Genomic DNA, 18,295 nt, shown 5'->3' on the forward strand with positions numbered 1-18,295 from the left:
GCTCCACAAGAATCTGCGGTCTTAAAAGATTCACCCTCGCACCAAATGTACCATGTACAAAACGCTAATAAGACCGGTGGTTCTCTACGGGAACGAGATCTGGATTATGCTCGAGGAGGACATGCAAGCACTCGAAGTGTTCGAGCGGTGACTGCTTATGACCATCTTTGGCTGCGGTGTGCAGGAGAACAGTGCATGAACCACGACCTCACAGCACTCTACGGTGAACCTAGCATCCAGAAGGTAGCAAATGCTGGAAGGATGCTATGAGCGGGGAATGTTGTGAGAATGGCGGAAAACAACCTTGCAAAGCTGGTGTTCACAAGAGATACGGATGGTACAAGAAGACCTGGAGGGCAGCGGGTAAAGTGGGCGGTTCAGGTGCAGAACGATCTGGCAAATGTCGGACGCGGCCGAGGATGGAGGACATCGTTTTAATATGATTGTAATGTAATGCTTAATAAATTAAATAAGTTTGTAAGTTCCAGAATATTTCTGATCAGTTTTCTTCTACGTACTTCCTCTTCTGGCCACAGCACCACCTGGCCGAATGCAATCTCTACGCTCTACCCCTTCCAACCGTCAACACTTTGCTTATACACAGCTCTTCCAGCTATCATCACTACCCTATGTCACATGGCAGTGCGTGCGTATCTATGTATCTCTAAGTCATATTTGAAACAGCAACTCACATCTCTCACGACAAGCTGCGTGTGCACCTCCACCACCCAACTGCAAAGTGGCGGCGGAGTGCTAATGCATTCCACCGTGCCTCACTCACACGTGCCACCTGCCCCCATCCAAAGCCCCAGATCGGTCCGGTCCATCACGGCGTCGTCGTCGTCGTCGCCGATCGGCGATCGGTTGGTCTTCGCCGGTCGAAGACAACAACGGGTGGATTCTCCACCCGGGGGGACGATGCACACGTGTATGACCTAAGCTCGAAGCCCAGGTGCGGAAAGAGAGTACGCGTGCGGGAGAGGACGCCGTCGATGGGGCCCAATAGATCTGGATGCGGTGGAGCAGGCAGCAGGCCGAGGAACCGCTGCTGCTGGAGCTAATGGTAGTTTGGCCTGGACCTGGACTGCGCACTGGGCTCGACTCGGTTGGGCAGGGCCAGTTCTGAGTTCAACGACCGCCCGCCGGTCGGGTTGTGTGGCCACAGCCAGTTATCATCGTGGTGTACACCGAAGGCAGGTAGGTAGACTAGGCAGACAGCTGGACTGAGGCTGAACAGCAGCTGGTGACAACGACAGAGCGAGAGAGCCTACAACAAACCTAGTCCGTCATCAGTTGGTGCAACCAGGAATTGCTGCATGTGAGAAAAAAACATCCCTGTGGATTGGCCGCCGATGGTAATCGACTTTGAAAGAGTTAGAGCATCAGCAACATCCGTTTCAGGGGGATTTCCTTGACGACGGTTGCATAACAATCGAGTGGTCGAGATATTGATTTTTTTTTATGATGAAGTGAGATTTAGTACACACTAATTTGTTATCCGCATTTCAAGGCTTAATGTTTACTACATTGTCAGTTATATGTGTTCTTCGGAGAGCCAGATTTGTGCTTTAATATTTGCTTTAATTTTTTTGGATGAAAAAAATCATAAATATATCTATAACACGTCTCATTTAATTCTTACAGCTTTGATGTCTTCGGCAAAGTTGCGTATTTTATTGATACATACAACTTTGCAGAACATTGTATGGGTCTAAAACTTCAACAAATGAGTGTTTTACTTAAAACCGTGTTTTTGGGGTTAACTTTCAAACACAGGCCTCTATCTCCAATGGTGTGAAAATTACAACATTGACGTCTTCAGGAAAGTTGTTTGGAATCAAAAATGATACAACTTTGCCAAAGACGTCAACCCTATATCTCAACAATTAAAAAAAAAATTTTGTATCTCACTTTTAGGGGGATTGATCCGAAAACTCTAACTGTCAAAAGATGGCACTGGTCATTCCCGTCAACTTTGCCGAAGACACCATTGCTCTATTTCCTCAACCCTACGAGCTATTAATTATGAGCGTGAAAATGCGAAAATAAACCATTGTGCGCTCTCCATCCTCGGTCGCGCCCGATGCTCGCCAAGTCACGCTCCACCTGGTCCGCCCATCGTGCTCTCTGCGCTCCACGTCTTCTTGTGCCAACCGGATCAGTTGCAAACACCAGCTTTGCAGGGTTGTTGTCCGGCATTCTTGCAACATGCCCTGCCCACCGTATCCTTCCGGCTTTGGCCACCTTCTGGATGCTGGGTTCGCCGTAAACTGCAGCGAGCTCGTGGTTCATTCTTCTCCGCCACACACCGTTCTCCTGCACGCCGCCGAAGATCGTCCTTAGCACGCGTCGCTCGAAAACTCCGAGTGCTTGCAGGTCCTCCTCGAGCATGGTCCATGTCTCGTGCCCGTAGAGGATTACCGGTCTTATTAGCGTTTTGTACATGGTGCATTTGGTGCGTGGGTGAATCTTTTTTGACCGCAGTTTCTTCTGGAGCCCGTAGTAGGCCCGACTTCCGCTGATGATGCGCCTCCGAATTTCACGGCTCACGTTGTTGTCAGCCGTCAGTAAGGATCCGAGGTAGACGAATTCCTCCACCACCTCGAAAGTATCCCCGACTATCGTAACATTACTACCCAGACGGATCCGGTCGTATTCGGTTCCGCCTACCAGCATGTACTTTGTTTTTGAGGCATTCACCACCAGTCCGACCTTTGCTGCTTCGCGTTTCAGGCGGGTGTACAGCTCTGCCACCGTTCCAAATGTTCTGGCAATAATGTCCATGTCGTCCGCAAAGCACACAAATTGACCGGATTTTGTGAAAATCGTGCCCCGGCTGTTGAGCCCGGCTCGTCGCATCACACCTTCCAGAGCGATGTTGAAGAGTAGGCATGAGAGTCCATCACCTTGTCGCAGTCCCCAGCGAGATTCGAATGAACTAGTTAGTTCACCCGAAACCCTTACACAGTTTTGCACACTGTCCATCGTTGCTTTAATCAGTCTAGTCAGCTTCCCAGGAAAGCCGTTTTCGTCCATGATTCTCCATAGCTCTGCGCGGTCGATACTGTCGTATGCCGCTTTGAAGTCGATGAACAAGTGATGCGTTGGGACCTGGTATTCACGGCATTTCTGGAGGATTTGCCGTACGGTAAAGATCTGGTTCGTTGTCGACCGGGCGTCGATGAAGCCAGCCTGATAACTTCCCACGAACTCATTCGTTTTAGGTGACAGACGACGAAAGATGATCTGGGATAGCACTTTGTAGGCAGCATTCAAAATAGTGATCGCCCTGAAGTTCTCACATTCCAAATGGTCGCCTTTCTTGTGAATGGGGCAGATTACCCCTTCCTTCCACTCCTCCGGTAGCTGTTCGGTTTCCCAGATCCTGACTATCAGCCGATGCAGACAGGTGGTCAACTTTTCTGGGCCCATCTTGATGAGTTCTGCTGCGATACCATCCTTACCAGCTGCTTTGTTGGTTTTGAGCTGGTGAATGGCATCCTTAACTTCCCTCAGCGTGGGAGTTGGTTCATTTCCGTCCTCCGCTGCACTGGCGTCGTCGTTTCCTCCGTTGCCGTGGGCTCCCGTGCCTACGTTCTCCACGCCGTTCAGGTGCTGATCGAAATGCTGCTTCCACCTTTCGATCACCTCACGTCCGTCCGTCAAAAGGCCTCCGTCTTTATCCCTGCATATTTCGGCTCGCGGCACGAAGCCGTTGCGGAATGCGTTGAGCTTCTGGTAGAACTTCCGTGTTTCTTGGGAACGGCACAGCAGTTCCATTTCTTCACACTCCGCTTCTTCCAGGCGGCGCTTTTTCTCCCGAAAGAGGCGGGTCTGCTGTTTCCGCTTCTGTTTATAACGTTCCACGTTCTGTCGAGTCCCTTGCTGCAGCATTACCGCCCTCGCTGCATTCTTCTCCTCCAAAACCGTTCTGCACTCTCGAACCATTCGTTCCGTCAATTCCGTTCCACGTACCCGATGGTGCTCTCGGCTGCGTCGTTGATGGCTGCTTTCACTATACTCCAGCAGTCCTCTAGAGGGGCCTCATCGAGCTCGCCCTCGTCTGGCAACGCGGCTTCGAGATACTGCGCGTATGCTGAGGCGACATCCGATTGCTTCAGTCACTCTAGGTTGTACCGTAGCGGTCGCCGGTACCGTACATTGTTGATGACGGAGAGTTTTGGGCGCAGTTTGGCCATCACCAGATAGTGGTCGGAGCCGATGTTGGCGCCACGATAGGTCCTGCCGAGACCTTTCCAACAGGTTCGATGTGGCTTATCCGGATGCGGTGTCCTTTATGGATCGCAGAACCTTTAAGGGGTTTCTTTCCAGTTCGTAGCGGTGTCCCAATCCTGTTACCCCGATATTAGGCAGGAGAGGGATCGCTAATGAAAAGACGTTCTTGTTCGGAAGAACGCTAACTGCGAAGTCTCTGTATTCATGAATCGTATGGCTATTTAAATGATCAATTATGTCGTGCTACATTTTGGGTTTTGGTGTGTATACAATGTGTTTGATATTTAATTACAATGGTTAGAGCGAGGTGCATATCGGTGTGACAATAATTCGGTTTCGAAGGTAACGATATGCTGGATAAGCATATGCACTTTGCATTGAGTAATCTGATCCGTCGGTTAGCTACGTTTGGGTGTTTTTGCAAGATATGCATTATGTATAATTGATGGGTTGAGTATTGAGAAACGTTTACAGTGGTGTTCGTTGTTTTGGCTACTATGGATATTTATTGGAACGTATATGACACCTCCCCTTTCAAAAAAAAATTTTATGCAATAAAATTTTTCAACTGTTAATAATGATTGGCAATTCTTCGCTTTTTTTTTTGTTTTCCTTTTTTTTGTGTTTTATTTAAGTTTTTTGTTTGTTTGTTTTTTTTATGCTTTTACAATTCTGTTTTTGTGAACTATTGTTTTCTTGTTTGTATTTTTATTCAAAATAGTACAATTCGGGTTGTTGATTTGTGTCACGATATATGGTCCTAGATAGAATGGGTCTAACTTTTTCCTATTTTCGTTTGTTAGATAAATGAAATCACCGATTTTCAAATCTATAGGATTGATTTTTTCATTGGCTGACTGTTGTCTGGCTTCCTTTCTTTGTATCAAATTTTCTCTAGCTAGTTTGTTAGTCATATTGAGTTTAAATTTAAGTTCGTTATAATATTCTTCAATGTTATAAACTGGATCGTGGTTTGTAGTTTCTTGAAAATCAATTGGTAAATTCGCTTTGCGTCCAAATACTAACTCAAACGGTGTGTAGCTGTGTTCGTTATGGGGGGTTGTGTTATAGCTAAATGCGTAATATTGAATCCAATCATCCCAATCATCTTTGTGAGCATTGGTGAAACATCGCAGATACTCATTTAAGCATCTGTGATTCCTCTCCAGTGCTCCGATGGTTTGTGGATGATACGCTGTTGAAAAAGTTTGTTTTATAGATAGAAGTTTACAGATTTGTTCAAGGACTTCGTTGTTATATTCTGTACCTTGATCTGTTTTTAGTTCAATAAAGTTCCCGTAGATTAAGATAAAGTGTTCGACAAGCGCCTTTGCTATTACTGTGGCTTCTTTAGTTGGAATTGGTATACAAATCACATATTTAGTTAAGTTGCATTGGAGCGTTAATATATATCGGTTGTTGTTTCTTGTTCTTAGTAAAGGTCCAACTGTGTCAGCAGAAAGGACTTCAAAGGGTTTGGATGGTGTGGTTGTAACAACTTGTTTTTCTCTCGTGTGTCTATGAACTTTGTTCATTTTGCAAATACTGCAAGCTTTAACAAAATTTGCAATATCCGTTTTAATATTCTTCCACTTGTATCTTTCGCGTATCTTTAAATACATTCTATGTTGTCCAATATGGCCTGACGTCGGGGTCATATGGAAATTCTGAAGCACTTCTTTGATTTTTCCAGGTGCATCCAATATTTTTGGAGGATTGAATAAAACTATATCATACCTGGAAATGGCTCTATTGGCGATTTCCTTAAATGTATGAGCGCTAATTGACTGAAATATTTTATCCTCGAGTGAAATGGCCAATTTATCTCTTCTATATTTTATCATCATTTCTTCAACTTTCAGAAGAGCATACTCTAGTGTATGACTTCCGTTATTAATTGCAACTTCTACGCTTCCTAGCAGTTTTGTATAATTGTGATTGTATAAATTAAGTCTAAGCTGGTTTCGGTGCACTTCGCAACCAAGCTTAAGAAGTTTTATGGTCTCCGAAGGTGTTTCTGTTTGCCAAGCGTTAAGGTGATCAATCTTATCGCTTAGTTCTTCTGACCTAGTTTTACTTTTTGACTGTTGTTTTCTTGTCATTGCTCTAGTGTTGATTGTTAAAATCGTTAATCTTTTTAATTCCTCTGTGTTTGATGGAATGCGTGAAAGAGCATCAGCTCCTACATTACTTTTTCCAGGAACATAATCAATTGTAAAGTCGAATTCTGCCAAATCTAGGCGCATTCGAGTTAACCTACTTGTAGGATTCTTCATGCCAAATAGATAAACTAAAGGTTTATGATCCGTACGGACCATAAATTTCTTTCCATATAAGTAGCTTTTAAAATGATTAATAGCCCAATGTATGGCTATTAATTCCTTCTCAATAGTTGTTTTATTACTTTCACCTTTCGTAAAACTTTTGCTTGCATAGGCGATTGGTAAGTCATCATTACCATATTTTTGTGAAAGGATTGCTCCGCATGCAATGTTCGAAGCATCCGTTGTAAGGATAAATTCCTTTGTAAAGTCAGGATAACGAAGAATTGTCGGTGACATCAGTAATTGTTTCAATTTTTCAAAGCTAGTTTGATGTGGATAGGTCCAATTAAATTTAACACCTTTTTTTAATAAATTGTTTAAGGGCTTTGCGATATGCGCAAAATTTGGTACAAACTTTCTGTAATAATTACAGAAAGCTACAAAGCGTCTCACTTCATCCGCATTTGTAGGTACTGGAAAGTCTTTGATGATTTGGAATTTGTTACTATCGGGTAAAATTCCTCGATCCGTAATACAGTGTCCTAGATAAACAACTTCTGTTCGAAAAAATTTACATTTTTCTGGATTTAGCTTGAGGTTGTAGTACCTCAAACGATCGAATACTTTCTGCAAATTATTCAGATGGTGATTGACGGAACAACCGATGACGATTATATCGTCAATATATATAAAAGCACATTCTGGGTTTAAGCCTGCCATCGCGATGTTCATCATGCGCTGGAAACTATTAGGGCTAATATTCAACCCGAAGGGCAATCGTTTGAAATTGAAATGTCCAAAAGAAGTAGAAAATGCTGTATATTTTTTTGCTTCTGCATCTAATGGAATCTGATGGAATCCTGCCATTAGATCCAGAGTTGTAAAATATTTGGCTTTTCCCAACTGGTCAAGTATAGTGTCTATTCTTGGCAATGGGAATTTATCTGCCAAGATTTTCTTATTCAACTGGCGGAAATCAACCACCAGTCTCCATTTTTTACTACTGTCGTCCGATTTCTTCGGAACTAACAAGATTGGACTATTGTAAGGTGAAATCGAAGGTTCAATTATATCATCCTTAAGCATCTGTTGAACTTGTTTTTTGATTTCATCGGTTTGTGAATAAATATTTTTATAATTAGGAATATACACTGGAACAGGGTCCGTTAAGTGAATATTCTGGGAATAAAAATTATTTGTGCTTAATTTTTCGTCTGCCATACAAAATATGTCTGAGTTTCGTTCAATTAATTTCTTCAACGGTTTTTGTGCATAGTGAGGTACATTGGAGATATCTATTTTTGAAAGTAAGTTTTGCTTTCGTTCATTATTTGTGTTTCTTAATGAGACATGTTGATAGTTTTCAAGTTTATCAACGATTGGTTGGAAGTTTTGTATCATCATTTGTTTATCAGTAGTATTGATGAATTTTACCATGACATTTGTTGGAGATACTATAGTATTTCCACAAAAGATTCCAGGTTGAATCTCTTGCGAAAGTACTATAGAATCCGTATCTATGCGAAAGTTAGGTATTTTACGAATCACTTCACATCTCGGTGGAAGTATTATGTTGTTTTGAAAGCTGTCTTCGATGGGAATCGAAATGACATGGTTTTGAAAATTAAAATTCAACAACCAATATTCGTAGTTAATAGAACATTTGTATTTGGTCAAAAAATCGCGTCCCAAAATACCGTCGGTGGGTATTGGGAAATCGTCCTTTACAATTTGAAAATTATGACTTATTTCAAGGCAGTTATTTAATCGTAAGTTAGTTGTAGTTTCTGCAATGGTCTCAGATATCCCTCTGGTTATACCTGAAAGTTTATATTTAATATTTCTATTGATAGGTTGATTATTCAATATTTTACCACATTTGAACAGTGAAATGTCGGCTCCACTGTCAATTATCAATGTACATTTAGAATTAGTCATATGTACATCTAAAGTAATAAAATTTACAGCGTTCAAATTTGTTAAGTAAATTACTGTAGACGATGCGGGTTTACCTGCATCATGTGCTGACCTAAAAAATTACTGGCATTGTTAATGTTTTGCGCATTAAGTGACTGCTCCTGCTGATGAAAAATATTGGGCTGTGTGGGTGCGTATGCCTGTGGAATGGCCGCTTGTGGTGCAAGCAGCGGAACAGAGCCATTTTGTACTTGAACTGCCTCTGTTGCATAGATTTGACGTCGCAAATTATTATGATATCTTCCGCCACGTCCTCTGTTTTGGTAATAATTATTGCTTTGAGGAAAACTATTTCTGGAATGAAAGTTGTTTCCATTTTGTGCATAATAGTTTGGTCTTCGCTGAAAATTGCCTCGACCTCTATTATGCAAACGATTTGATTCGTTGCGATTATTATTGTAACGAACGTTATGTTGCGTTTGTCTGTTTACTTCCCTTCCTTTGAAATTTAGCATTTGTGCAGTTTGAACTGATGTGTTTGAAGCATTTTCTTGTACCTTTTGGGTTGCTTCCTTGATGTCCGTAAATGTACTCGCCTTGAGGATTATCTTTGTCTCAACAGAACTGACACCGTTTATCAAAGTATCAACTCCTGCTTTTGTTGACATCGATTTTGATACTCGTTCAGGTATTCCATTATTGATGTACACTCCCTTTAATTTTGCGGTAAGGTTTTCTACCTCGTCACAAAATTTTTCCACCGTATCTTGCTGTTTTAGAGTTTTCATTTTTGCCAAAATATTATCCGGTGTAGTTTTGTCTTCGCATCTAGCTTTGACGTCATCAATAACACCATTAATTGTTACTAATCCATCTGCTAATCCCAATCTGGCTTTACCTATAAGGCGTGTCTTAAGGAACCTTGCTGCTAGAGCTTCTTGATTTGCCTCCGTCAAATCCTTCAATAGGTTTGCGAAGTCTACAAAAGCGTTAAGTCCGTCAGCCGTTCCATCATACGGCTGTATGATAGATGTTGCTGTTTTGTAGTCGAAAGGCATTGTGACTTTCGGTTTTGTATTAAGTTGCTCAAATTTAAGCTTGAGAATATTTCTAATTTCAGTTATATTGGGTTTCTCATTAATGTTTAGACTACTGTGATAATTTGAGAATCCACTGAATCATCATTTCCCAGCGAAATTTCACACTAATCAAGCTTATTTTGTTTACCTGTTGTGCATCCGATGCCCCTGTCTTGAACTCAACCGAACTTGTGCATGCCAGCCGCTGCGAAGTCGTGTGCGAAATTCAACTGTGATGATAATGAATTTCGGCCGAGTCTAAATGGGTGCAAATGTCGCAATAGCATTCCGAGATGCTTTAATTAAAAATGTTAATTCTGAGTCCGATAAAGTATCCTCTTCATCTAATAAGCTGCTTTCAATGTGATTGTATAATTCGTTTGCGTAGTTCCACTTAGCTTGAAGAGTGTTGATTGCAATCTTTTTGTTGATTGATTTTTTCAAATTATTCAAAAGTGTATTTAAAATGCCAACGTCATCTTGTAAAGACGACATTTGATACTTTAGCTATATTCAATATTATACATCAGCTATTTTTGCCTTTGAAGCGGCACGCCCCATTTCGTATCCTTTGCGTTTCCACCTTTTTTCAAGTATTTTTCTTAAAACCAAGATTAACTGAAGAATTACTACTACTAATATTATCCACAACTTTAACTCATGGTTCTCGTGTGAATTTTCATTTTGTTCTAAGTGTTCAATAATATTGATATTATTATCACCTGACTGTTCCGTTTTTGAATTTGATTTTCCCATTTTATATCACTTGTTCGTTTAAATATTTGTTACACAATATTTTATATAAAAAAATACCTTAGCTTAACTCCTTACTGCATCACTGTCACTGCATACCTCTGCATCTGCTCAATCCTTGCGATCAATTCTGCTTCCTCTGCGTATTCACATTCACGTACCGGTTTTAGTAACAAAAAGCTACTATTCTTCCACCTATGCTTTTCCTAACTGCATCTTTATGGGTCACTAGTCCATTGTTTGTTGTTAAGATTACGATTCCACTGGTACTGTTTACAGGCAGGAAAACTTTAATCATATCTTCAATTTCTCGTTTTTTCACAGTCACAAACTTTGATAATCCTTCTATATGCCGAAGAGTCTTCTTTGTTATTTTCAAAGTATTGCCTTGTTTCTTGGTAACTAAATAGTTTTGCTCCTTTAGTAAACGAATGAGTTGAGCTGCACATTTACTCTTTGGCACTGGAATTTCTTCGTTTCTTTTAATTCTGGAGATAACACTCAACAGCTCTTCTTTTGCGGCGCACATACCGGAGAGTCATTCGTGCAACTTAAAACATGTGGCATCAAAAGGTCCGTTAATTTTGATTCATTTTTCCCCTTGGGCACTGGTATAATTTCCACTATAATTCACTGCTCACAGAGTTCAGTTTTTCAGTTTGTTAAGACGGAGTTTTTAGCATTTTGCATATTTAGTTTGTATTCATAAATCTCTTTCATCAAGTATTCACATATTTTCACTGACACAAAAATTGTAGCCGTGAGGCCGATGGCTATTATACTTAGTTTCCACTTAGCCATTTTTATTAACTCTTCACTTTGCCAACTGGCTCTTCGATCAGTCGAACTGTTTTTATCGCGCACTTAGCAGAACGGTCTGCTTTTTACTCTGTACGGTCGCCATGCCGAGACCTTTCCAACAGGTTCGATGTGGCTTATCCGGATGCGGTGTCCTTTATGGATCGCAGAACCTTTAAGGGGTTTCTTTCCAGTTCGTAGCGGATGGATATTTATTGGATACTAGCTGGCCCGGCAAACTTTGTCTTGCCGTCTTGTGGTAGTTTGACAACTGTTGAGCTCAAAATAGCACCGCACTCTAGATTGGTTTTATTTCGATCGTGTTGATTTTCTTCCCGGCTCTTGAAAAAGCAGCACTTTATCAATTTTCTTACTTTTCTAGTTGATTTTCGTAACTTTTTGTACATATAAACACAGCCACCCCGAATACGAACCGAATCGTTCAAGAATCATGCTGATCGGTTCATCCGTTCTTGAGTTTTGTTGCCTCAAAGGGACTTCAAACTCATTTTTATATAATAGATTTATTGGAACGTATATGACAGTCCTGACGTCGATAATGTCGGAGAAGTGCCGTCCGTCAATCAGAACGTGGTCGATTTGAGATTCCGTCTGCTGTGGTGATCTCCAGGTGTAACGATAAGGGAGGCTGTGTTGGAAAAAGGTGCTACGTATGGCCATATTTTTGGAGGCGGCGAAATCAATTCGTCGGTCTGAATTCCTCCTCCTGGCCTTCTTGAGCGTTCAAATCTCCTATGATGATCTTGACGTCGTGGCTTGGGCAGCGATCGTACTCGCGTTCGAGCTGCGCGTAAAATGCGTCCTTGTCATCATCAGTACTTCCGGAGTGTGGGCTGTGCACGTTTATTATGCTGAAGTTGAAGAATCGGCCTTTGATCCTTAACCTGCACATTCTTTCGTCGATCGGCCACCAACCGATCACGCGCCTCTGCATATCACCCATCACGATGAAAGCTGTTCCCTGCTCGCGTGTGTTGCCGCAGCTCTGGTAGATGGTATGATTACCTCTAAACGTTCGCACCATGGATCCTGTCCAACACACCTCCTGCAGCGCTACGATGCCGAACCCGCGGTATTTCAGTAGATCGGCGAGTATGCGGGTGCTCCCAATGAAATTGAGAGATCGGCAGTTCCACGTACCGAGTTTCCAATCGCAAGTCCTTTTTGTTCGCTGGGGTCGTTGCCGTTGGTCTCGGTTCGTATTATTCTGTTGCTGATTTTCCGTTACAATGGTTTTTTTACGGCTGGCTCGTAGGGCCTGACACCAACCCCCTACTTTCCGGAGGACCATAGTGCACAGTTGAGCTTAGAGTCCTTCCCTGGCACTCGGACGTAGATCAGCCGGCCCTAACATGGGGATCAGACGCTGTTGTGAGCCGCTCCTCCTGGAGAACAGACGCTCAGGTTTACCGAAGCAAACCCCCCCTTCCCTGTCAGCCTACGACCAAAGTTCCCACCGGGGTTGGTTACCCGATCTTCCCTAAGGTTGCTCATAGTTTCCGGCCGGTACCGCGTGGAGGTAGGGATAGGAGTTGCTGGGCAGAGGCTAGTGGATCACAATGGGATCTGAATTGCGCAGCATACCCAGCCTTTACCGTGCCTTCTCATACCTGTTCCGATACTCTCACTTTGATGTTTTTTATTGTATTTCAAGAAATGAACCTAGACTGCTGAAACTGGACCACGATGAAACTCGGACGCGCTAACGCTGTGTGCTACGATACCATGTATTTTGCACATGGAAAATGTGCAACATAACTTAACGTATACTTAGCTCGTGCCTATTGAGTTGTGTTTCCAGACACTCTAAAGAAAATGTGCAGGGGTCTGAATGCCATCAGTTATCTTACTCTCGAATATAAATTCGTCTGTGTTGATTCTGTTTATTTTGTTTTCATACGTGCTCACTTCTACTAAAAAATACAGTAAATAAGAAACAATACAAACAGCGCTTTGATCCTTCCTTTTATGTAATCGGGGCGTTATGTTAAATAAGGAAACCAATACCCTACATAATTCTTGTTCCCTCAGCATCTGATTGTTTTTATATCTCAACCAGAAACCACAAAAACCATACATAATATAAATTTCCAAACAGGAACATCTGAGCATGATAATCTAAGTGCTACGCAGCAATCCATGAAATTTTGGTTTGTTTTTCTTTTGTTCTGAATGGTTCTGTTTCTAAAAATGTTTTACAGTTTTTTTTCGAACTGGGGGGCACTTTTCTGTTTACAACGATGGACGCTTTAGTAAAGACATATATAAAGTAATAAATGCTTGCATTATGGATTGCTATAAAGCTTTTAACATAGTAATGCAATGAAGCATTGAGCAACGGCCCTATAGAACTTAACAGAACTGTCAAAATCTAGTAAAATAAAAGCTATCTTGCATTAGCTAAACTATTATACGACTGAATTAATGTTATGATATAATGCTTGTGGTTACTTGGGTGGAGACGAACATTCGTTTAGCAGATTTTTTTTTGGTATTGACTAACTGGTGTTTGAGACGTGCGTGTTTATAATGAGACGCATGTTGGTTAGAAAACGTGATCGACCTGCGAATTAGCATTGCAAATTATCGAATTTTCTGATATTCCGAAGATGATAACGGCATGTACATTAAGAATTTGCGACAAAAATAACTTAATAGCACTGTTTAGAATTGCTACAGTAAGTGGCGTGTTTCGTATGCTTATTTTAGTAACTGCAGTAATGTTCTGATTTTTTCACACTCTTCGCACGTCAGTCCTTCATTTTTCATTAATTTACTGATACATTTGATAACAGTGTTTCCCCTCTTCTTTAAGATGAATGTTGTAGTCGTGTTTTGCAACGTTAAATATATTAAAACGACATATACATTTCGTAGAATATTTAAAGGCAGCCAATTAAACGCCCCAAATTAAATTTAAAAAAAACAATAAATGGGGTAATTTTCCAATTGTTGCACAGCTAAAACCTCGCCTATTGTTGCACACTCCATGTTATTCTTATGAGGTGTGCAACAATTGGCGAATTTCTAGCCGTGCAACAATTGGAAAATTACCCTAATTCGAAAATTGACAATAAATAAATAGAGGCGGAAGCAAAAATAAACCATAAAAGCTCCATAAACAAGTCAAAAAGTGCATAAATAAATAAAAATTTCTTATAAATAATTGATTTTCCAGCAATAAAAAAATATCAGAATTTCTACAAGTATTTCAGCAATTGCAATAAAAAACTATATTTTTCCAACAAAAAATTTTGAACATGCCAAATCATAGAACTATGATATAAAGACTGAAACTATGTGTGCAACAGAAAAACGCTTGCTGTCCGACATCGCTAACGCTCGTCTGACTTTAAAAAGGGATGACATCTCTGTTCGCATTATACCGGGCAAATTCTTCGATCTGTGGGTTGCCTAGAACCGAATCGACGCAGTTACGGCACGTCGGATTTCGGAAAGTTCAGCGGCCTTCTGCCGCCTCTGTTCCTCAATACTCTATGCGGCTCGTCGCATGCCTCAGCCGATACTTTCAGCTAGAATTGCATTCAAGTTAATTGCTCATTGTTTCGTAATTATTGCTAAATTTTTAACTCCTTTTTTTGTTGTTTTCCAATTGGGAGTTTTTAAATTTATTATAGAAAAATCGGATTTATTTATGGAGAGTATAAACGATTTTGGTGGAAAAAAATGTAGTTATTTATTGAAATTATTGAATTATTCGTAGAAAATCCGACATTTTTTATTGCTCAAATATCAATAAGTTTCCGACACGATTGCACCCTTCTGGTGTAAGTGTCGTTAATAAATAATAACAATAATAATAATCAATAAGTTATTGTAAATTTTGATTTATTTATGAACTTTTTGATTTGTTTATTTTGTAGGTTTATTATTTCTACAACCCCTACTTCTTTATTTGCAATTTCTGATTTTATTATGGAAAATGATCTCTTTTTTATTGATCTACCCCATTTGGCATAATACCATTTGGCATAATGTCATTTGGCATAAAGGCCATTTGGCATAATGGTCATTTGGCATAATGCCTTTTGTCATACCACGAAGAATTGCCTTTTAGTAAGAATGTACATATGCCAAATGGCCGTTATGCCAAATGGCATTATGCCAAATGGCGTAGAGCTCTTTTTTTATTAGTCGTTAATATTTCAGTCATAAAGCATTTTTGAAGAGGGGCGTGATAAAATCTAAACAATACTATTTTTAGAATATTTGAGCTACAACATCGTAATTTATGTCCTATCTACCCTTTTCAACAAAACGGAGGTAGTTTTGAATGCACCAATCATTATCGAGAAACTCGTCAATACGGAATTTTTTTCATAATTAACTTTAATTGGGTTTTTCCGATGATAAGAACACTACTTCAAGTGAGAGGTGGTAAAAAAAGTAATGAAAGAATACGGTGGATAGATTCGCAAACGAGCAACAGAAATTAAAATTAACAAAGGGTCATTGTTGAACAACACAATCTCGACGACGATCTTCTTGCCTATCGTCCTGGTGTTAAATGGCTAGGGTATAGTAGTTAGATGAATACTACCACCCCTAGACAGGCAAAAAATTGTGGTCGTGATTTGTTAAATGTTGTTCGGCGATATTTTCGGTTCTATCGATCGGTGGCACTTGTTCGGAGATTCATATCGAGCGAGCGTTACCTGTGCACCTGTGTTAGTTATGTGCACTATTTCTTGCAGAAACAGACAATTTATCATCTTGCCATACACAAATTCAGCTCATCACTACAAATCTAAGAATTGACTGAACGTGCCCCATTTAGCATTTCTCACCGCTTTCACTTCAGATTCTGTTTACTTTTTACTCCTGACTCAATCACACTACACACTCTTCACTCCTCTTCACTCCACTTGCGGCGATCTCACACCGGCATTGTACGGCGGGCGACGCAGACGTCTAGTATGAGTGAGGAGTGAGAAGTGAGCAGTGAGATGTTATGGATGATTAGTTGGGATTAATTTAGTGAAAAGAGAGAAGTGAGGAGTAAGGAATGCGGAGACGTGGATGAGCAGTGCAATGTGTGACATTTCTCACTCCACACATTCCAGCAGAAAGGACAAAACAGTGAAGAATTAGCAAGGAGGAGTGGGCAGTGAGAAAAGTGGATCAATGAGAAGTGATGCGTGAGCATTGAAGAGTAACAAAAGGATTTAAAGCAACGATCACTGAAAAATTAAAAGTTAGGAATGTGCTGAAGTCAAGAGTAAAGACTAAAGAGTGACCAATGAAGAGTAAAAGTTGACAGTGAGTAAGAAGTAAGCAGCAGTGAGTATTGAAAAGAAAAGAGTGAGTTTGAATCAGTGAGCAGTGAGAAAAGCACAGTACAGAGCCAGTTTTCCCATAAAAAACATATTGCATTGATATGCATGGGTTTCCAAAAACTGAAAGCCGCCATCTTGGATATCAAAATAGCGTTAGACATCGTTTGTCAACACCTACTGATCGAACCCGTTCCAATAATATTCATATTAATTTTCAAAACTTTTTAGCAATTAAGCATCACGTTACTTCATGAGTTCCGAAAGCTCTCTGGGTAAGCATCAAATCTATGCGACTTTTCGCGAAACCTGAAAATTCTGAACACTCCTTGATTCTTAAATACTGATATGTAGCATCCTTGAAATTTAACACGGTACAGCTTATAGCGATAAAATCCCGAAAATCTCTAGATTTATTGGCATTCCAGTCACACCAGAGTTTTTTTTTTAAATGAAGCAAATGCATGAAGCTTCGTGGTCGTCCATATTGAAAACATTAACTTGTCCGTGCTGTTTTTTTTTTTTCATTCTTCAATGATATATAGATATCAATTCGAACGTTATTCTGATGCATTCACCTTGTTTTTTTTTTTTTATCAAACGTTCCATAAAGTAAGAAACAATGTAAGACTCAACTCGTTGCTGCACATGGTAGTATTACTTAAAATAAGGACTACATATTCATAAATTTTACAATTAGGGTGGTCCAACAAAACTTCGATTTTTTTCAGGTTTTTCGTTTTTTGGAAAGCAATAAGCAATGTCTTCAATATTTTTTCGTCATTTGGTTTGGAGAAATTTAGACGAAGACGCCATTTCAGTGTTGTGAAATATTAAAAACTAGCAGTCCCGGCATACGTCGTCCTGCCTGCCTACTCTGTTTTTTGACATCCGGTTCCGTGAAGAAATGCCCCTTAAAATGGAATTTTATATTTTCCCGTTTTTCTTGCCTTCCCGGTCACTTTTTCTAATTATTTTTTCGTACGAACACATCGGAGCCCTGGCGGAATGCAACAGTGAAAGAATCATGTCGATCTGTTGACCCGTTCCCGAGCCTATTCGTGACATACAAACACCATTCCATTTTTATTTATATAGATATACGGAGGACTTGTTCTAAAAAAAAACAAACTGTGTTACGTAAATTGCGTTTTTTACGAACTCTTCGATCATGATCATTCTTCTGAAAATGATGCTCCTTTTCTAGTACTGTTCTTCTTTTTTTTTTTTTTCAAAGAACACTAAGCTCAAGAGAGGCAGGCCAAGTTCCAGTGGGAACATAGAGACATACACAAGACGAAGAAACGGCCCTTTCAGAAGTTTTCAAGGGCGTTTATTTAAGGGTTGTTCCAGGGGATTCCAGAGGTTTTCAAGGGGTTTCAGGATGTTTCAAGGTCGTTCCAGGGGGTTTCAGGAGCGTCCCAGAAAGTTTCAAGAGTTTCAGGGAAGTTCCACGGGATTTCAGGGAGTTTCAGGGGATTCCAGGAGATTTGAAGGGTTTAGGGACGTTCTAGAGGGTTGGAGAGGCTTTCCAAAGGGATTTGCGGGGGCGTTCCGGAAGTGTTCAGTGGTGCTGCAGGAAGTTTCGGAGAATTTCAGATGGTGTTCCGGGGGTGTTTCAGAGGATTTTGGAGGTGTTCAAGTAAGTTTCAGGAGGTTTCCCTTGGCGTTTCAGGAGCGTTCCTGGGGATGTCATTTGGTTTCAGGAAGTGTCAAGCACGTTTCCGAAGGCTTTGTGGAATTTCAGAATTTTCTAGGGGTCGCAGGCAGAGGTTTTCAGGGGCCATTGGGGGTTTCCATGGGGAATTAAGGGGCGCTTCAGATTACTCCAGGGAGTTTTCAGATAGCTCCAGGGAGGAGCTTCAGATGGTTCCAGGGCGCTTCAGATGGCTGCAGGGCAAGCTATGAGTTTCCAGATTGCTTTAGGGGTTGT

At 40.8% G+C, this 18,295-nt stretch overlaps 1 protein-coding gene across 1 annotated transcript in view; it reads left to right on the top strand.

Annotated features, from left to right (window-relative positions):
• Nucleotides 1–288: 288 nt before the first annotated feature.
• The window catches only part of LOC134291999 (uncharacterized), a 32,619-nt gene continuing 14,612 nt past the window's right edge, over nt 289–18,295 (top strand). The window contains exons 1-2 of the mRNA XM_062860599.1: nt 289–363; nt 685–863. Coding sequence (XP_062716583.1) covers nt 289–363; nt 685–863 — 254 coding nt within the window. The remainder of the gene's footprint in view (nt 364–684; nt 864–18,295) is intronic.

Source organism: Aedes albopictus, chromosome 1 (assembly GCF_035046485.1).
Source record: "Aedes albopictus strain Foshan chromosome 1, AalbF5, whole genome shotgun sequence".
Classification (NCBI taxonomy): domain Eukaryota; kingdom Metazoa; phylum Arthropoda; class Insecta; order Diptera; family Culicidae; genus Aedes; species Aedes albopictus.